Source organism: Apteryx mantelli, chromosome 1 (genome assembly GCF_036417845.1).
Source record: "Apteryx mantelli isolate bAptMan1 chromosome 1, bAptMan1.hap1, whole genome shotgun sequence".
Taxonomy (NCBI): Eukaryota; Metazoa; Chordata; class Aves; order Apterygiformes; family Apterygidae; genus Apteryx; species Apteryx mantelli.
Genome location: NC_089978.1, coordinates 154,401,361 through 154,422,651, shown reverse-complemented (window position 1 = coordinate 154,422,651; position 21,291 = coordinate 154,401,361). Strand labels below are relative to the sequence as shown.

General features: G+C 47.3%; 1 protein-coding gene across 1 annotated transcript in view; it reads left to right on the top strand.

The window, feature by feature from the left end:
- The window catches only part of IQSEC3 (IQ motif and Sec7 domain ArfGEF 3), a 111,137-nt gene that overhangs the window by 75,336 nt on the left and 14,510 nt on the right, over window positions 1-21,291 (top strand). Inside the window, exons 4-9 of the mRNA XM_067307414.1 lie at window positions 900-1,993; window positions 6,916-7,077; window positions 16,078-16,200; window positions 16,880-17,046; window positions 19,139-19,278; window positions 20,092-20,217. Coding sequence (XP_067163515.1) covers window positions 900-1,993; window positions 6,916-7,077; window positions 16,078-16,200; window positions 16,880-17,046; window positions 19,139-19,278; window positions 20,092-20,217 — 1,812 coding nt within the window. The remainder of the gene's footprint in view (window positions 1-899; window positions 1,994-6,915; window positions 7,078-16,077; window positions 16,201-16,879; window positions 17,047-19,138; window positions 19,279-20,091; window positions 20,218-21,291) is intronic.

The window sequence follows — 21,291 nt, the reverse complement described above, 5'->3', positions numbered from 1 at the left end:
GGTTACTAGGAAGTATAAATATTAGACTGTGGAATAAATACCTAGTTTGTTGAAGCCTGTTAAGATGTCACTTAGCTCTGTGTATATGTATTTGCATGTGTGTGTTGTTAGCAGCTCAGTAAGGAGTAAATCCTGCTGCCACTTTTCTTGATATCTTCTCTCAACATTTAAAATCAGGATTTTTTACCTTTCAGAACTGAAGGTCTTTTTCTTCTTGAATTGTTTTCATTTCATTGCTGGCTAATGCCTGAAAAAGTCAGAGATCAGAAAGGAAGACACTTTGAATTTTAGAGTGCTTTTTAAAGGATACTGAACAAATCCAACCCCCATTGGCTTCTATGGAAATTGATGTTTCTCACTAACTCCTATGACCAAGCCAGCATTTTCTATGTTTAGAAATTAACTTTTATTTACTTTTTCTGAATGGCTTCTCCTTTCCCCTGAGAGTATTTCCTAAGGTGACTAAGGAAGGGAGAAGCACTAGTAACACTCTGGGACAATGATTCATGCTTGACATCATTGCCACAGCACTGCTAAGCAAGAATACATGTTGCCAGAGTATTGTATTTGCAGTGATGAGCCTGCTCTAAAGACCATCAGAGGTGGGAATGCAAGGCAGGGGGAGCTGCAGGCTTCAGCTTGTACAGCTGGTGATCTAGGAGGAGGCATGATCATGACACAGCCATGAGTAAGCCCACAGTGCTGATGCTTCAGCCAGGCATGCCCGAAGAGGTGCCTTCTGTCAAAATCGAGGGCATGGCAGTGCAGGAAAAGGCTAATTCAGTGTTAGGAGTTCCTCTGACAGTCATTACTGACTAATCAGTGTAGGAACTGGGGATCATGGAAAGCCATCAGAAGTCAATTAAGAAAAAATAAGCCCATTTGTTTGTGTCTTCCAGATTGAAATGCTAGAGCACAAATATGGAGGTCACCTGGTGTCTCGCAGGGCAGCCTGCACCATCCAGACCGCTTTCCGGCAGTACCAGCTCAGCAAGAACTTTGAGAAGATCCGCAACTCACTGCTGGAGAGCCGCATGCCACGCCGCATCTCTCTGAGGAAAGTCCGGGTCCAGAACTCAGAGAGCTTCTCTGCTGAGAAAGCCCTGGTGGAGGGATACAACTTTGTGGGCATTCCTTTGGTGAGGTCCCCATCTTTGCCAGCCACCATCAGTGGGGCACTGACTGAGCTGGAGGACTCCTTCACAGAACAAGTTCAGTCTCTGGCCAAGTCCATTGATGATGCCCTCAGCACCTGGAGCCTGAAGACCATGTGTTCTCTGCAAGATGGGAGCTCATACCAGATCAGAGAGACCTTCAGTGCCAGCTCGTTGCAGCCAAACCAAGACTTAGAAGCTGAGCTGCAAGATAAGGAGAAGGAGGAAGGGCTCCTGCCAGACACCCTGCCCAAGAGCAGCAGCACTCTCATGATGGCCTTCCGGGACGTCACTGTCCAGATTGACAACAAGAACATCTCTGTCTCATCGTCTACCTCGGTGTCCATGGCAAACTGCCTCAGCAGCAATGTCCAAGCTGGGCTCACTCAAGCCACCAAGACTGAAGAACCCCCAGGAGAAGGGGAGGGAGAAGCCAGTGAGCCACAGACTGCCCCAGAGAGGTTACCTGAGTCTAGAGCTCTCCAGAACAGCCACACTTTCACCGAGGTAAACGTCAGCACTAATGGCATGGGGGACAGCAGTGCTGAGCCTGGACAGATGTCAGTGCATAAGCTCCAGTTTGATGCTAACAATGAGACGGGGCAAAGCAAAGGCTCTGAGTCTGAGAACGTGGACAACTCGGAGCAGCTGAGCAGCAGCAGCACCTCCACTTCAGCCAAGTCAGCCTCTGAGGTTTCCTCGAAGGAAGCACTGCAGGCAATGATCCTCAGTCTCCCACGGTACCACTGCGAGAACCCAGCTAGCTGCAAGTCCCCCACACTTTCCACAGATACCATGAGGAAACGCCTCTACCGCGTTGGGCTGAACCTCTTTAATATGTAAGTGTCTCTCATCTTCTGTTTTTCCCAGCCTACTTCATGCCTCACAGGAATAGGTGATGGCAGGCTCTTGGGCTAGATCCATCTCTGGGGAAATCCTTTCATGTTCTGGGGTGTGACCCAGTGGGTATGCAATGCAGACCACAGGCTGGCTGCCCAGAGTCTTTGTCCCTGAGGTCCCCCAAGTGCTGTCCTGATCTTCTGTCACAACAGAGGAACAAACCAGTGCCCCATGCTCCCCTGAGTCCTGAACCTTCAAACCCAGTTGCTGTCTACCTGATATCCACCAACTGAGCTTGGGATCTAGGCCCCTGCTCCACTCTGTTATAAAGGCACAAGCGTAGCTGGGGATGTAATCCCAGCCTTGGTAACTTAATATGGGGTGTTTCCAAGGAGAAAGAGAGACAGAGGTGGAGCTAAACTTAGCTAGCTCAGTATGAGTGCTCTGGCTGCCATTTTCCTTTCAGTATTTGGATAGATATTTTTTCACCTGACAGACCAGGTTTAGTCATCTCAGTCTCTCACACATCTGAAGCTGATATTGTATGAAAATGCTGTAGGTGTGAAAGCAAAAGAAGAGCAGCCCAGAGATTACAGTCAGAAAAGCTTAACTCGGGGGGGGTCACACACAGTCTATTTTGGACTGACAGAAAGCAGCTGAGCTCCTATAAGGAGCTTTAGATTTGCTCATTGCCTTTAGATGAGACTTTCCTGATCAAAGTGAGCCATGAGCAATACTGTTTTTTGCCCCATCATCACACTCTCATCTCATGCTGTTAAGTTTTCCATTTGAGTCCCCTGATGAGGATGCTGGGGGTGTGATGCTACCATACTAGCAGAATGTTTTCCACATGTTTGCGTGGGCCTTTTGGCCAGAGTGAGGACTGAAGATTACACAGTCCTAGACAGCAGTTTTGCACAGACAAGGGAGCAATGTGCATGACTTACATATGTGTAGTATGGAGGCTGTGGGCTCAAGGAGGGAGGAACCTGGATAAGAGGTTTGTAGAGCTGGGCTCAGAGCACATCCAGAACTGAAATGAAGTTTTAGCAGACAGATTTGGGAGTCATACAGAACTGGAAGGAACATTTTACTAGGACTGAGATCAGGTCAAGAATGGGTGGGTCCACATATATATATCAAAGTCAGGCTGTGGGTGTGCACAGATTTGCCTGATGAATACCCACAGTCTAGAACTGAAAGAAGGTAGGTACCAGGCACAGATGGGGACTGATTATGATATAGTTCCAGGTCCACACAGATGTTCTGGGGTTTGTGTTGGGATAGGTGTCCTTCTAGAGAGGGACATGGGGCTCATATCTTTGCAAGCTTAATGTTTCAGTATTCTCAGCCGTGCTTGGCAGGAGTCCCTCCACCCAAAGTGTTTTCCTTTGGTTCCTGCAGAGTTGACACAAGCACTGATGTGACTATAAAGCAGGAGTGAAAATGCTTTTTCACAGCCTCTCCTTCCCCCCAGTCCACCTGGCACACATTCATGTGACAAATTAGTGGTGCCAGGTCTGTTTTGGGGAAGCAGCTTTGCTGTCTTCCTTCATTCAGTGACCTGGGTTCACTGCATCTTGCAGGTCCCTGTGGGACTGAAGTCTTGGTGATGCTGCAGAGCTCAGAAACATGACTTTCTGGCCAGGCCTCCCCTGCAACTAATTGCTGAAATAATGTGCCAGTAACATGTAAGGCTTAGTTTTCTTGACAAAACATTGGGGGACAGAGGGAAAGGGAACTGTCTTGTTAGCTCTGGGGAGTGAAACCTTCTCTTTATTCACTGAACAGGAGCTAAGGGCCACAGAGCTCCCCTGTGAAAGTGTAGTGCACCCCAATCCCAGAGGCTGCAGTTCAGCCATTCAGCCTTTTTCAGTTATTTGGTTGTTGGTGTCCCTGCCAATTTCCAGCAAGGAGCCAGTTTACCATTGTAGGGTTTGTGATGTGGGCACCAACCTGTAGGGTATGGAGCTGAGACAATGTATGTGTGTGTGTGTTCGTGCATTCATCTTTTTTGCTGACTGCTCCCCTGGGCCAAGAGTTGAAAGCCTCCAGTGGCTAGCACCATCTGCCATAATCTATCTTGCCCTGTATAGTGTTTTCAGGAAGCACTGCTCTGACTTGGAGCAGGCCCCTGGGAACGTATTGATCCTGTGCTGCTGTGGCACTTTCCCCATTCCCACTCCACAGTGAGGGGGAGGAATCCATGGAACGGAGATTGCTTCATTATACAGTGCTGCTCTAATAACTCAGTGTGTGTGTGGGCAGCTGGCTGCGTGGGCAGAGGGAAAGCCAGCAGGATGTGAGGAATCCCACTGCATTTGCTGTCCATGCTGAACACCTCTGCAACACTAAGAAAATAGCAGGGACCAGGCTCAGAAAAGATGGAAGTGGAGTTGTGTGCTGCACACCTGGGTAAAAGCCACGTACTGCAGTACATGAGATATCTGCAGGTGTTCAGTGGCAGAGGTACTGTGTCACTACCAGGATTTTGTGGGGAACAACTTGAATCCAGGGAAAAGCTGATGAGAGGCTGCTGTTAGTGAAAGAATAGTGTGTGCATGTATATTTGAGTTTTAGTCTAGGCAGTGCAGAAGAGCTGTCAGAGATGGGTTGTTTTATCCTACATTGTCTTACTTCGTGTGTCATCCTGCCTGAAATCCATACATCCATGCCAGTGTGTGAGCTGCATTCTCCTGGCCACATTCAGCACCCAGCTCCCCTGGAGTGAATGCAAAGTGAATCCAGTAGCCTTAGAGTCCCACTAGTGTAGCTGAGGTCATCCTCTGGCCTTGAACACCACACTGTCACTTTCAGGACACTAAAATATGCACATGGAGGTGTGTTTTATGAATCTCTTTGTTGCTGAGCTTGACTTCAACCCAAATATATGACCCTTGCACTTAGCAGAAAAGTTTACCTGTGTTCTTCAAAGGTGAGCCAAATTTGTGCAATAGCATGGAAGGTGCACTGTGACCCTGATGCTTTCCTCAAAGAAGATCTCACTAGGCTAAGCAGTCCTGGATTTTTCAACAGCAGATCTTGTAGCTCTCCTGTTCATAAATTTAATCAGCTGACTTTCTCTCCCCACCACTCTCCCCAGGGATGACCCATTGCCCAGTATATTTTCTTTGTGTCATTAAAAAGTAATCAGAATTGTTCTGGCCCATCTAGTTCTGGCATGCTGACGGGGGCCCCTGTACAGAGCAGGCCATGGTCCTGAATGCTGCTCCCCTTACAGCTAGACATATGTTGCTCACCCAAGTCCTTCACGACCTGACAGTGTCTCAGTCTCTGCCTGTGCATATCATGCATTCTCATGCTCTGAGATCTCATGCTATCCTTTACCCACCCAGAGAACCATCTGAGCAAACTGATTCCTTGGGCATTAAAGATCTCTGAATTCAGGTTAATGGTGGAAGTGTGGCACCCCTTCCATTTCTCTCATTAGGAAGCAACCCTTTCCCCAACCAACAGAATTTGTAAATCTTCCTGGCATGCACTAATTCACCTCAGCAAGAGGGCATCTCAACTGACACCCTTCAGTGGGGCAGACTGAAGAAAGCCTCCTGCACAGCATGCACATATGTACTCACTCCTGCGTGTACCTGGAGGGACAGGCACCCACATAGACTCACGACCACTGCTAGATACATAGAAATGTGCTAACAGAAAGAGACTTGGAGAGAAAGCCAAAATGTGCACACAGGCAGCTGGGGCAGTTCTTAGGAACGTGTATGGTCCAAGAGAAATCTGCCTGTATGAGGGACACACAGACAAGAATGTGTGCACTTGTAGGCACACGCATTACCCCCAGAGAGCTGCATACACAGGCATATACGCAGGCACGCTAATAAGCAGAAAAACATTCCCACAAACAAGCATTTAGGCTCACTCAACACCAGACCTGTTCTCAGAGAGGCACTCACAGCCACAGAAGGAGAAACAGCCTCTGTCTTGGAGCCTTTATGCAGCTGTCTTCCAGCTCTGCTAAGGCATCCTCCAGGTGCATGCTCTCATCCACCCACACACAGAGATTTCTGCCTGAGGGGGTAAATCAATAGAGAAAGGAAGAACAGCCTGGCTAAGGCTGGGGGGAGTGGAGGAAGAGATGCACAAATCTGAGCATGGGATTTCTATTCAGGCAGTCAGCACCAGGCTTGAGTAAGGAGGGTAGGAAGTGTCACTCAACACTGAGCAGTAAAATGTAAGAAAAAGGGAATAAAAATTTTTATGAAAAAAGGGTCCCACCTTTGGTTACCCCACTTTGTGTCTTGATATTTAGTTGGCTGTGGCCATACAGTAGAAATGCCTCCTAAGTCTCTTTTGTACCTTTGCCTTTTGTCTGTCCTACACAAGATGCAGCTCAGCTTCCCCAAGACAGTTGCAAAGTGCCCAGCTCTCATCCCTGGTCCTTGTGGATGGCTCTCTGTGGGCTGCATTTGAAGCAGCTGACCATACTGATGTTCCCTGTGCTGTCTTTGGGGGGCATCACAACAACGGCCAGCAATGCCTGTCTGGGTGTTATGTTCTCACAGGAGCCCTAAACAAACCAAGCTGGGGGATACAAGAGAATCGACCCTGTAGCGGAGACCTAACAGAAGAGAGTCACTTATGAGGCTGGTACTGTGTGGCAGGGTCCTTTGCAGCAATGGGATGGCACTTCTGCTCCCCAGGTGGCAGCAGGTGCTGCAGGTGACACAGCAAGTCCTGTGGCATCCCTTTGTCCTGAAGTCAATGGCACCTGGGGAGAAGTCCTCAAAGTCACTTGTCCACCAGTCCTGTCCCTGCCACACACAGGTGCCTAGGAGCCCATGCATATGCCAAGGGCTGCATTGCTGGAAGCCATAAGATGAGCCAGAGGTAGCAACACCTCAGAGAGATCATCCAAACTCACCATGTTTCTGTCCTTCTCTTACAGCAACCCAGACAAAGGGATCCAGTTCCTGATCTCCCGAGGCTTCATCCCAGACACCCCCATTGGGGTGGCACACTTCCTGCTCCAGCGGAAGGGCCTCAGTCGTCAGATGATTGGGGAGTTCCTGGGCAACAGCAAGAAACAGTTCAACAGGGACGTCCTGGAGTAAGTGTGGAAGCTTCTTCTCCCCCTCCCTGCCCTGTGAAGGAGCCATCAGCCCTACCTGCTCATAGCTGTGCCAGCAAGCACCCCCTTCTCCATGCCCCTCCATCCATACTCTGCAGGAGCTTCATCATTCCTCACCTCAATCTGGCACCTTTCGTTGCATTTCCCAGTAATGTCTTTGCTCCTTCATATCAGCAACCTGTTCATTTTGGCTTCTTCCTCCTAGAGTGCCTGCAGGAGCTTGGTGCTGGCAGGGGGTAGAACTAATGATGCTGAGAGGTGTGTGGCTGGGTGGCTCTGTGGCTGGGGAGCACAAAAAACAGGTCTTACCACTCATCCAGGCAAAGCACCTGTGACACTTTCTGGGAAGTACTAAGACAGGCAAAGGGAAGAAAAACATCCACTTCTTGCTGTAATACTAGCAGTGAACAGAGAATGATGGCTGCTCACTTGGCTCCCTCAGTGCTCAGTTCTGACATGGGTGGCCTTTTCAGTTTGTCTGGCTGTATTATGGGTATGATAAGAAGGGAGCTGGTCCTGTTGGTGCTAATGAAGTGGCCTGCATGAGGAACATTACCTGTGTAACCCCAGAGCACTGATGAACATCCCCACTCCAAAAACTCCTATGGGCTGAGCTGCCCCTTGTCTGAACAAAACCCAGGTTTCCTCTCCATTTATGTTCAGTGGCTGCCCTGGCTGGATTGTTCCCTTCAGTTCACTCACTGTGACCCTCTCCTGGTCCCACAAGCCTCACCATCATCTCTCACTCTATACCCCTCTCCTCTTTCAGCCTTTCAATTTGGGCTTCAAAATCCTGGGAACACCTGAGACCCATACATGCTACCTCAGCATCTGCCTCTAGTTCTGCTTTTCACAAAGTAACTATTGCTAACCTGTCAGCATCCAACTGTGGGCATCACAGGAGTAGAGTTGAGGTACTGGGAAGAGAAGCGTCTTACCTGTTCTTCTGACCATTGTCCAAGATGACAGGCTTTCTGCAAAGACTGGCCTGGGGAACTGAGATGAGCCTTCATTTCCTGCTTGTTCTTGATCATCTGCTTGCCATTCGGATGAGAGGAGAAGGCACAGCACTGTGTGTGATAAAACGAGGATATCAGAGACAAGAAACACTGCCTCTCGCACCCTGAGAAATTCCCACAGTGAAAGCAGAGGAAGTTTGTGCTAGGTTGTGAGTGTGAGTGCTGCTCTACATGGGCAGTGGGAGCACCAGTGCTGCTTGTGCCTCTCTGCTGATGGAGCCCTGGTGTAGCGATGTGACATGTGGAGCTGGAGGCAACAAGCTCATTCAGAATCCAGTTTTTGGAAATGATCAGCACTCAGCTGGGCCTTTCCTTTATTAGGCAGCAGCACAGCTCTTGGTCAGAGCTGCCTTTCCATTAGGATCCATTTCCACTGGATTCATTGTTATTTTTGGAGATGAGACCCATCCTACCAAATGTTAACTTTGTCTCCCTTGAATTTCACAGTGGCTTCTATTGAACTGAGCCAAAATGAAACCCTAAATCCAACACACACACCTCTTCTACTTCAGGAAAAGGTTGGAAGGTGCCAGTTCAAGAGCCAAATCTAGCCCAGATTTTAAAATCCATCCCTGTTGAAATTGCTTCTGCTTATTGCTGCAGGTACCTGACCATTGATCCAGCCCTGTTTTTAATACACTATATGGATATTGATCTGGCCAACAACAAGACACGTGTTCTCTCCAATCTCTTCATGCTGAGAGCTACAATTAAAAGTAATTACTTCTTCTTCTGCAGCAAGCAATGTGTGGGCTGCTTCCCCTGACAGATACTCTGCTGAAGTCCAAACCTAGCCTCTGCACAGACAAAGATATATTATTGCAATAGCAATAGGCTGGCACTTCCTTGTAGTCCTAAATTTGGCATCACCCCTACAAATGACCATGTTCTTCTATCTCACACATCACTACAAACTATGTGTCAGCATCTCCCAGGATCAGTCCCTATTGCAAAGCTTGGTCTCTGCCTTCCAGCCTCAGTCCACAGGAACTGCTGTGTTGTAACTTCCCTCTGCATGTTGCAGGAGGGCTTTTAAAGCAGGTGGCTCTACCCCATCATCTCCATTACTCTCAGCTTCCTCTGTACCTCTAGTGGTAGTGCTCCAAGTATTCAAAGAAAGAGTGATTCTGCCATCCTATTTACAGATGGAGAAAGAAAGAACTTCTGAGCTGTTTGTGTGTGAGCATGAGGCAACTCAAGGACCTTTGGTATTTTAGAGCTGGCTAAGGCCTAGTCTGGTTCTTGTTCCCCATCCATTGGTGTGAATAAGGAACAACTTCCATGAAATTAGCAGAAGAACAGTGGCACAGCTCGGGAGAATGGAGTCTGCAAGGACTGTCTTACAGTCCACACATCTATGCACACCTAGCAAGCCAGCGTTAGGGTATGTTGTATTCCCCAGAGATCATGTAGCAGTCAGGATAGCTCCTACAGTAGCTTCTGCCCAGCCTGCCAGTGCCACACTCCTCATTTTTGTAACCCAAGTGGCCCTTCCTCTGCCCCTCTGGCTGCAGGAGAACAGGTACTGCTGGTCCTGGCGAACTCCAAACTGCCAGAAAGAGTGGCCATGGCCGTTGGACAGGCACTGACTACGTGCAGTGAGCAGTACTGTGTGAAGGGGGGATGCCTGCTCCTTCACATCCCGGACTAGGCCATGGAACCTTCCCAGTCTGTCCTCTCCCTTCTGAAAACAATTTCAATTATTAATGCCACTTGCTGTGTTAGTTTAGCTTTCGCTCGATGTGAAAACTTGTGTTAGAAATGTGTACTGTAAGCATTGTTTTTCTCGCAGCCAGGTTGAATTAACCCAACCACATGAATAAATAATAGGACAGCTTTTAAAACATCTGCAAAAGTCTCAGCCTCCCTTGTGCATTTGGACGTTGGGTAGAGCTGCCCAGCTTACAAACTTCAGGCTTAGCCCTAAGTCTATACTCTGCAAACTTTTCCGGGCTTCCATGGGTGTTTGTGCTCTTAGAGGCCTCTTGCCTGGAGCTGTGGTGGCTGACAAGCAAGCCTAACACTTCCCATGCCTGGAGGCAGGGAACAGAGCTCAGGAGTGCACACCAGCATTTGGCATTGTGAAGATGATCTCTCTTTACTGCCCACCTAGTGAATGCAAAATTCCAGAGTCATGACAGGCTGGTTGCAAAGCCTCTGATGTGCATGGTGGGGCATGAGTGAGGATAAGCACAGGATGAGGCTTGAGCACTTTGATATGCTATTTTACCTTCCTGTTCTGGAATTTCTAAACCCTAAAAGCCCTGAATTTATATTCTTCCTCCCACTTTCCTCCTCTGTCTTTCAGCCTTTAACTGATTTTCTTGGAAACCAAAAAAGGTATTTGATTAACATGCAGGTTATACATACTAGCCAGAAGAACGCTGAAGAGTCAGATCCAAAGCATTAACACTTATTTTTATTATGATGCATGCTGTCGTTCTTAACATCCTTTCTTACCTTCTTTCTTTTGTATTAAAAACTCAGAGGTATTTGTTATTTCTGTTTGCGCACTCTTCATTCTGAGTTTATTTTTTGCTTTTGTTCTTCTTCATTCATCCTTCCCTTTACTGTAGTTCTTTCTTCCCCTCCACCTGTTTCTGACTCAAGAATTGCTTCCATTTGTAGTTCATTCATGAGCAAGATAATGTGAGTGATGCTGTGAATGAAGCTGACTGTGCTGCTGGTGTCAAATGGTTTGCACTCAGGTCATGGGACTCTGAGAAGGGCAGAAGTGGCTGTCCTTATACTTTTGCTGTCAGAGGGGAAAGGGGCAGGGATTCAAGCAGAGGTGACATTGTGCAGAGTGGGGGACTGGTTGCTGTTAGACTGTAAGTGCTGCTGTGGTTCTGACACACTATCCTTGCGGGTGAGCAGCTATCCTGTCTGTCAAACATGTATTGTCTTCTCTTTCTCTAATGAGAAGTCAGGGAGAAAAAAGCTGCTTCTAGGATGTAAATCCAGAGCTGGACACCCAGCAAAAAGGCTGTCTGTCAAAGAAGTGTTAGATTCCTCTTGAAATGGCAAAGTGAACTTGACAGGTTAGTCCAAACTAGCCTCCCTTCCCCTTCTCACTAAGGACATTACAGAGAATCAGTAGGGAACTTGCATTACAGGAGTGTTTGAGCAGTGCAGTGCTGCAGCTTATGCTGTGGAGCAATAGATAACGATGAGACAGCTCTGACCTCCTGCTGCTGCACCTGTGCCACAACCTCCCTAACGCAAGCAGAGCTGTGCGCACAGCTCAGCCTTGTGAACCAGAGCAGCCTTCCTGTGCCAAACTTGCCAGGGCTAAAGGCACACTTTGAACCTGCACAGGTGCCCAGGGAAACAGTAGGTTCCCTTGTACAAAGGTCCTTAATGTCCCTGGAGGGGGAGATGAAAGCTGGGCAGAACTTTCTGCTGCGTGGCCAACCTGCCTGGAGTGGGAACAGCTCTCTACCTTGGGAGACAGCTCTGGCGCAAAGCATGACACTCTAAGCAATTTCTCACTTGTGAAGGAGTGGGTGCCCAAGCAATTAGCCGTGTGAGCTACCAACAAGCCTGGGAGGGCTAGTAGGCATGATTCGGCCCCAGAGAAAAACAGGCTATATATGTAGTGCACCATCCCCCAGAAAAGTGAGACTGGTATGTGCCATGGTCTCCACTGTAGAGGCTACCCTGGCAGATAGAGGGCAAAGAGAGGTGCTGTGTGGAGTTCAGGATTGGGACACGTGCTTGCTGGTGCAAGTAAGCCCTGCTTACTCTTCATACCATGGGCTTCACTTCACATATACTGGGCAGCCTCCTCCCAGGGAAATGAGCTCTTCTGCAGCCCACCCTGAGCTCAGTTCTTGTCAGAGAGCGTAGGGGTAGAGATGCTGAGATGAGGGATGTTTTTTATTAATATCTTTGTGCCTTGTGGTTTTAAACTTTCCACCTGGCTGCCTCCCCCCTTACCCCCTCCCTAAGCGTGGGCTGCAGGTTCATTACAGACGCTTTTAGTTGCAGCCCAGCTCCTGCTGCATTGTCACCTGAGTGGAAAAGCTGGAAAATAGGTCATTATGCTCAGGTGAGCAGATCCCAGACCCACACGATACAGCTGCTTCCTGCCTTCTCTGAATCCTTTTGCCACAAGGCTCTTTTGCCATGCTTAGTCCTGTGCTGAATCTTTGCAGCCCTGATGCCTCCGTCTCCACCCCCTTTTTGGTGGACCCACATCCTGTAGCCCAGGAAGCAGCATGGCCATGATCTACATAACAGTTGGGCAAAATGATCCAACTAGGTGTCCGCCCTCTGGGTAACATCACCAGGCACCTGGAGCCCAGTTCTTAGCAGCTGTAAGGTGCCTGTCTTCTGAGTGCCTCAGGACAGACCCAGCTCCCTGTGCATACAGCTGCCACAGGAGCCTTTAAAATGCACCACCTTGTTTATGAAGCAAGGTGCCAGCACCTTTCCTGTTCACTTCAGCAACATGTACCAAACATCCAAAGTCCTGTCCCTGCAGACACTGGACTAACTGCATGTCTGGGTGGTCTGTGAGCTCAGTTTACTAGGCTTATAGCAAGTCCTTGGGAAGGAAGGGGCTGAAAGAGGAGATTTTATAAGGCAATTACTCTGCCCCCTCCTTCCTTATCCTTCTGGCTTCCTGGTGGCCCTGGAGCAGGCCCCTCACAGGCATGCTGCTGTTAGTAGAAAAATGAACTCACAGAATGACAGAATGGTTGAGGCTGGAAGGGACCTCTGGAGATCGTCTAAGTCCAACTCCCCTGCTCAAGCAGGGTCTCCTAGAGCACGTTGTACAGGATCACGTCCAGGCGGGTTTTGAATATCTCCAGAGAAGGAGACTCCACTACCTCTCTGGGCAACCTGTTCCAGTGCTCACCACTACTTTTGGCACATGCACATAATCTGTTGGCTTATTGCTTGGATGCAGAGAGCCATCCACTCTCAGCTCGACCTTTGTCTCTTACATCCAGTTCTGGGGAGAGAGAGCCTCCTCATGCATACAGTTATACTGTCTTTTCCATTGCAGCTCTGGAGACTGATGAGGCGAATGTGGTTTTTGCAATACGTTTGCGACAATATCCTATGTCAGCTTCTGGAGTTTCTACCTGTTTTGGAAAGAAAAGACCTCCTTGCTCCTTGCTCTTGTTTCACAAAGAAAAGTTGCATTGCATTTCAGGAAAGTTCTTATTTGGGCACCACAGTGTACACTTCAGAAACTTAATGGGAGACTGTACAAAGCCTGACCTGATCTGAGGCCAGACAAGTCAGGAAAACTTGTAGCTACTTAGAACAGGAGCAGGAACATGGCAGCCCCATGGCACAAAGCTGTTTGCCCATTTGAATGTACTTTGCTGTGTCAAATTTTCTCACAAAAATTGTCAGATAACTATGACCCAGCATTCTTTCTACTTGTCTGCAAGCCCCTAGCAGCATATCTGAGGACTGCTCTAGGAGCTATTCCTCAGGCCTTTGGCATAGGCTTTGCCAGATAGATCAAATGCAAGCTCAGGCTGACTTTGCTTGAGTCAAAATTTCTTCCTAACTTGTCCTTTCTGCCTGGTCAACTTTTCTCAGGAAGAAGGCCACCCTCGTTTTGGCTGAGGGACAACTGGAGGGGATTTACAGGAGTTTCAGCTTGGAATTAACTAAATAAACCTGCAGTTTTGAAACATACTGAACGCTCTGTATTCAACATGTGAGTTAAAGAGCCAGAGCTCTTGGTAAAATATTCTGTGGGTCTCACAGCCAGTTAAGCAAGATTACCTCAGCTCTTGACTCAGTAGGGGAATGCAAGAATGGAGAGAGCCCTCTGAGCATAAGAACCCAGTCCCTTCCTCATCTGAGACATCACACAATAGATTTTTGTTCTAACAGAGCTGCATGTGGTGTTCGACAGCCTAGTTCACAAAACAATTCCCAACAGCCTGCAGCAAACTGCAAAACTATAAAGAAGACCAACAGTCACATCTCTAGGGTGTCACAGAAAGGAAGCAGGAGAAACTGATGGCAGCACGTCCCTTTATTAGTAAAGGTTTATTTTGTAAGGTCTCCAGATAAGCCTAGGAAATGGAAGGATCCAGAAGAGAGGTAATCCTTTCCCCCTTTATTTTCCCTTTACTATTCCCCATAAAGTCCCAGACAACCTGTCTTGGGAAAAATTTCCTCCTAACCCTAAATTTGAGGTCAGTTTGTCCTTTACAACATGAAAAAGGCAAGCCAATCACAACACAGAGAAGAGAAAAAGGGAGGAAAAGATAAAAACAGCATCCAAAGAATATAAAACCAGAAAATATGGAGTCATTGGATTTTTAATACACTTGTAATGTCCAGGTGGTGCCATGTGACAGAAGATTAGCAAACTAGTACTTTGAATTTAAGAAAGGCTTAAAGAAAGTGGGATTTTGGCAGCTGTGCATTTCTTGGTCTGTCAGATAGTATGTCACATTTAAGAATTTATTTTAGGGGAACAAATAATGGCAGACATGAAGGTAAATGGTACATACTGAAGGCAGTGGAGAGTAGATTAATTCAGTGTATTTCTTTGATAAAACAACTGATTTTCTGGACAGGGGACATGCAGAAGATAATTTTGGACATCAGTTTGACATGGGAAATTGCCAGTTGAGACTGGAAGAGGGAGAAAGAAGTAGTAGAGGAATCATAAATGTGGGGGAGAATTGGCTAATGGAGACATTAATGCTAACCTACTGTGCTGAAATGGGAACTGTTGGGCTTAAGGGAGGTTATGAGTAAAGTTTCCTGAGTCTGCTTTTAATTAATGTTTGCAGTAATGACCTGGACACAAATGGTAGGAGTATGCTGACAAAATGTGCTGAAGCCACAATGGGAAGGCATTGTTATTAGAAATGAAGACCAGAATATCATACAGTAAGAAGAACTAGACAATTTGACCAATACAGACAGGAAGAACTGTCACTGTAGATTTTGGAGAGTAACAGTAGGACTTTTATAAGCTGAGAATACTTCAGTGGGAGACAAGAGAGGAGGAAAAAATGTGGGGTGTATTAGAAGATCTAAGGTGTCTGTGAACTACCAGTGTGCAATGCATTGCTGTAAAAAGAAAAGCAGTACTAAATATGTCAGATGAAGGATTTTCAGCAGATAGCAGGGAAGCATGGCACTGAAATGTGTTGGAAATGGAAAGGATAGTGTGGAAAGGGTAGAAACGTACAAAATGAATAGGGATTGGGATGGAATGAATTGTTGGAGACTCCTGGTATTTAAGTGTGTGGGCAGAGTTTTACCCAGTCTTGGCCTGATGTTACAATGGCATTCCTGTACAACAACTTCCATTTCCTATTTTCTTTGAGTTGGCTATGATCTCCAAAGACATAGTGAGCATTGCTGCTGCAGTGGTTGGATGTGAGCGAAGAGGGGTGAAGAAGCTGCGGTTTGTGAATGGGGATGGATGCCTGACTGAACAGAGAGTGGGGAGAGGACAGTGCAGGAACAGCTGGGTGAATTCAGATAAAAGAAGGATGAATAAGTAGTAGTGAATAAGGGCATGTCATGGGAGGGAGGAAGGAATGGGTAGTGTGTGAAGGATTGCCAGATGATAGGAAAGGCAGAAATAGATATATGTGTATATCTGTATCTATATAGATATATATAGAGATGTCTAGATATCTATATCTGTATAGATATAAATATATATCGATACAGATATATGCCATATATACATACACACACACACACACACATATATATACACACACATATATATGTAAATGTATATATGGTTAGACATAAGAATTGCTTACCTGCTGTAGAGTCCAGGAATGTCTGAAATCACTGCCCTGTTTCTGTCCCATCTGGGGGGCTGTAGCAATGTCTCAAGGCCTCTCCCCTGGTAATTCCCATGGGGACTTGGCCTTGGCACCGCAGTAAAGGAGCCTGCCTGGCCTTCTCTCTGGGAGGAGGTGCTGACAGAGGCTGTGTCCCTCTCCTGCAGTTGTGTGGTTGACGAGATGGACTTCTCAGGCATGGAGCTGGATGAAGCGCTGCGGAAATTCCAGGCCCACATCCGTGTGCAGGGGGAGGCACAGAAGGTTGAGCGGTTAATTGAGGCCTTCAGGTAAGAGAGCAACCTCTGTGGCCACCCTTTTTCTGCTCTGCTGCAATGAGGTGGGAACAGGGAGCACACTCAAGGCAGAAGACATACGGTAACAATGGAGTGAATGGCAGGGGACCTCCCTTCCAAAGGAGCTGAATATGGAGGGACAAGTGAAGCAAGGAGTGCCCCATCCCGCTGTTGCTGCGGAACATGTCCTTGTTGGATGTTCAGTGTCATGAAGGGCACAAGATCCAGGCCTATATGACTTCACAGGGCAGGGTGACACCAGCCCTGATGTGCCTGCCTGCAAGGGACTCCCCTTTCACTGATGACTCACAGGAGGAGCAGTACTGGGGCTTGTAGGGGTGCTGGGTCTGCTCCCTTTGTGCACCTGGAGGAGTGTTTTGTCCTTAGCAAGGCAGGCTGGAGGAGACACCTCCTGCATTAGCCCTGTGTAATGACACCACCCTGTGTAGTCTCTCTGATCTCGCTTGTTCCTTTGGTTCCTGAGGACAAGAAGGCTGAAGTTTCAATGGCCTACTTCAGCCGTTGGTGTGTAAATTGGCCTTCAGAGAGCAGTCTGTTCCATCTCATTTTTGTGAGAGGTGGAGAGATCCACCTGTGATGAAGCCATTGCCCTTCTGGAGCAGACTGGACTCCATGGTCTCCATATTAAGTGTGTGCATCCCTCCTGCTGCAGCCAGAGGTACTGCATGTGTAACCCAGATGTGGTCCAGCAGTTTCACAACCCAGACACCATCTTCATCTTGGCCTTTGCAATCATCCTCCTCAATACGGACATGTACAGCCCCAACATCAAGCCTGACAGGAAGATGATGCTGGAGGACTTCATTCGCAATCTGAGAGGTGAGGGTCCCACTTTGCTTTGTTTGCTCTCTTGCTGCTCTAAAACCCACCTAGGAGAAAGCTGCAGCCCAAAGCTAGCGGAGCTGCCTTTTTCCAGGGCCTCTCTGCTCTCTGTGAGCCAGGGAGGGAGGAAGGCACTTTCAGGTCTCCTCTAGCTTGACAGCCAGGGATGAGGAAGAGGGAAATCTCAGCTTTGTCCTCTGCAGAAAGCTGTCCAGCCATCTCAGAAACAGCTCAAAACATAAGAATTGCATTATTTTCCTTGAGAGATGTTTTCATCTTTTAATAGATCTCACTGTTTGGAAGCAGTCCATCATATTAAATTTTTATACTGCTCAGCTCTGTTCTTCCTAGACCCTGTTGGATTGCGCTAAACAAGCCCTTCCCTTCCTTGCTGCTTCAAAAATATGAACACATTTTCCTTCAGTTCAGGCTAAATTTTCCCTTTCCTAATTGTTCACAATTACTTTTAGTAACTGTTGGCCTGACTGAGTTTATGCATACATTACCTCTTAGCAATTTCTGATACATCAGTTCCCCAGATCAATTTTCTTCTCTTTTTCAAAGTCCTTCCCATCTTGTTAATAGGTTGCTAAAAGCACTTTTTTAGATGTGGTCATGACATACCTGTATGTAGAGCCACTGCCTCCTCCTTGTTCTCAGAGCTGCTACTGCAGCTTAGTATTGTACAGCCTTTTTGACATCACGTCTAGACAAATTCTTGTCTAATTTCCCAGCTATGCTCAGTCCTAGGTCAGTCATCCTCCAAATGTCTATTATTGCACATCTGTGATTCAGATTAAGTTCCCTCAAAGTTTTCCCATTGTGAATCCCTGTCTAGATTTTAAATTTCTGTAGGTTCCTTTGTCTTGTTTCTTTGTCCTCATGGCTATTCAGACAGTATCATCCCTGCCTCCTACACATCCCCCAATCTGCCATAAACTTCAGATTGGAATAATGTGCTGCTGAGGCCCTTTTTGTGGAGATACTAATGCCATCATTACCTTTGATATCACAGTAGATAGCCCAAACTCAAAAGTTTTTTTTTTGTTTGTTTGTTAACTTGCATTTAGAGTTGCTCAAAAAACTTTCAGTTCACATCACAATGAATTCAGCCACCATGAGTATTACTCACCTCCAGTTTGTAACACACCACACCTCATTAGAGCTAGGTCCCTGTATACACAAAGGGAGACAGTTCATCCCAGACTGACCTTCAGCCCAACACCCAGGTTGGGACTTCATCGGCCTGTGTTATAAAAACCTGAGAGTAATCAGGCTACATTTGCAAGGACATGAATCAGGAAGCCAGGAGATCACAATGCTTCTTTGTTCCTCAGCAGTTCTTCACCTGCAGAACAGCACTCAGGGCGGTATGTCTCAGACCAGGGAGCTGGAAGGAAAGCACAGAAAATCAATATAAAATGATTGAAAGAATTCAGTTCAGGAAGAAAGACTGGCAGTTTAATTTGTAGTGTTTGGCTAAGGGAAGGATGAAGGAGAACTTTTCTGCTAGGCTCTGCAAGGATTGGACAACAAAATTTGGAAAATTATCTAAGGAGACATAAAAGAAGGAAAGGACAGATCCAAGACAGAGACATCACAGACAGTATAACAGGGAGATATTAGGCCAGGGAGACATCACAGAGGAAAATGGTGGAGGCCACCAAGCAAACAGGAGAGCTGAGGCTTGCACTGGCAGGCAGAGCAGCTAGATCCCATTACAGACCTCCTCCACTTCTAAGCAATTATGATAATATGAAATCAGTGCTGGAGTTGCTGCTGAGTGGCCCAAGATATATGAATATGAAATTGTGGCTATAAAACTTTAGGGGACGCATGGAAAGGAGCCACCATGCAGAGCAATGGAATGATGAAATCTTCTGCATTGGCCTTAGAGGTGTCAGTCTCTCCTGCTGGTGCATCAGATATGTTAGAGCAAGAGGGAAGACAGCCTAAAGAAAAGGATTGCTCTTAGCCTTCCCAGTGCTGCTTAGTACAGAGGCAGTAGCTGGTGTCTGTCAGGGATCACCAGCTCTTCCCTTTCCTTCTATCCCTGTCTAGCCTGCCCTACATTTTCTGTGTTTGGCAGGGGTGGATGACGGTGCTGACATCCCACGGGAGCTGGTGGTGGGGATCTACGAGAGGATCCAGCAAAAAGAGCTAAAATCCAACGAGGACCACGTGACTTATGTCACCAAAGTGGAGAAATCCATAGTTGGAATGAAAACGGTGAGCATCCGTACCCTGCTGGCACCCACTCACCTCTCTCATCTCTACCTCCCTCACTGGGCCCTCTTTTCTGCCTTTTTCCTCTATGCCCCTTCTTTCCCTCTTCCATAAAACCTTCCTTGCCTGCCTTGATGCATCCACTCCTTTTTCTCCAAAAACCTTCTTCCTTGCACTCTCATTCTTTCTTTATTCTTTGGGTTCTCCTTGGCCAGAGTTTGTCTTAGCTGGTACAGTAATTGTTTGCCCAGAATCTCATTGCAGGGCCTGCCTGCCAATGCCTCAGTGATAGCCTTGCAGTGCTCCAGATTTTCAGGTCTTGTGAGATGTAGAAAGCAGAAGGGAGAGTGAGAGAAAACCATTTCACCCATCTCCCTGATGAATTCCCCAAGACCTGCTGGGGTTAAGAGAGCTGCAAATGCAGAGACACTTTCTTTAACAGCTATCAATGTGTAATGCAAAACTATGCTGTTTACCCAAACTGACCTAAATAATCTCTCAGGAGTCAGGAACCCCACAGATGTCCAGGAGGTGAGAGAGGATGAGCAGTCACCCAGCCACTGAAAGCCAGAGGTATAAGAAGATGGGATCTCTGATCAGTAGGGTTGTCTAGAGCCTGCTCCACTCCTCTGATTTCTCCAAGTCACAAAAGCATGGGTGGCTCTCTGCTAATGGGCAGGAAAACTGATGATGAGGAGACTATTTGAGTGGGCAGAGCTGGCTTTTGCCACTGCCACTGGGCAGGTTTGTGAGGGAGGTGGTGGAGACCCTCACTGGATCCTCCCCTCAGTGCACACTCTTGTGTGCCTTTTGCAGGTTCTCTCTGTGCCCCATCGCCGGCTGGTCTGCTGCAGCCGCTTGTATGAGGTGACCGATGTGAATAAAGTGCAGAAGCAGGCGGCTCACCAGAGGGAAGTTTTTCTCTTCAATGACCTGCTGGTGGTGAGTGTGTTCTGGCAGTTGGGCACTGCAGTGATAAAACTAGCCCCACTATCTATAAAGAAGTCTAAAACATGCATAGATCTCCCCTCTTTTCTAAGAACAGGCCATCTCCTGACCCATCCACACTGCAAGACAAGGCTCTGAATCCTTGCTGTTAAAAACAAACCAAACCTAAAATTTCTCTGATCCTTGAAAAAAACAGATCCACATCCCACAGCTGTCCAAGTAACGTCATTGCTCTCTCTCATCTCTTTGCAACCAGGGGAGGTTCATTTCTTTCACTGTTTGTTCCATGGTAGTCAGAGCTCTCCCATGCACTTCAGATCTTTCCTGCTAGACACTTTAAAGCCACTGCGTTCTACCAGTGCAAAAGTAATAGCTACTCTCTGTGGGAGAGTAGATATTACTTACTGGAGCCAAGAATGTGCATAGCACTTTAAAAGTGTGCTTTCCCAGGGACCTTGCAATTGAGTTCAGACAAGCACAAGGAGGGCACAGGCAGACTGGGACTGGGAGCAGGCAGAACAAGGGGAAAGTTCTGCATTAAGCACTTGAGGAAAAGTCCTGAGTGTTATGGCAAAAGGAGACTGTGGATATTGCAAGTATCTGGCCAAAGCCAATCCCTTGTGGAGGAGAGAGCTTTCCCCACCTCTTCCTCTGCACCCATTTATAGCTGTGAGCATGGGGAGATGATCTGCTCCTTGCTACTAGTCTGCCTCATGTCCATGAGACAAGTACCGAGGGAGTGAGGGCAGCACAGCATGCATACATTTGTGCTGGTTCTCAGCTCTAAGATATTTTTGACAGGCTTTCCTTAGCCTTACAGTCTGGCCCTCGGTGAACAGAATGACCCTTGAAAAGTCAGAAATATGAGCATCAAAAAGCCAACGTCCCTGGGAGACAGAGAGCTGAGTGGGCCCCAGGGCTATGCAGACAGAATTTCGGAAGTGTTGTTACAAGCGCAGATTGCCAGGCATTTATCTGGTGAAAGAGCTTGTCAGTCACCAAGTGTTACTCCCATGTTGCAGTAACCAAGCCTGCAAATAAGCTTTTTTGCTTAGTGCTTTGAGCAGT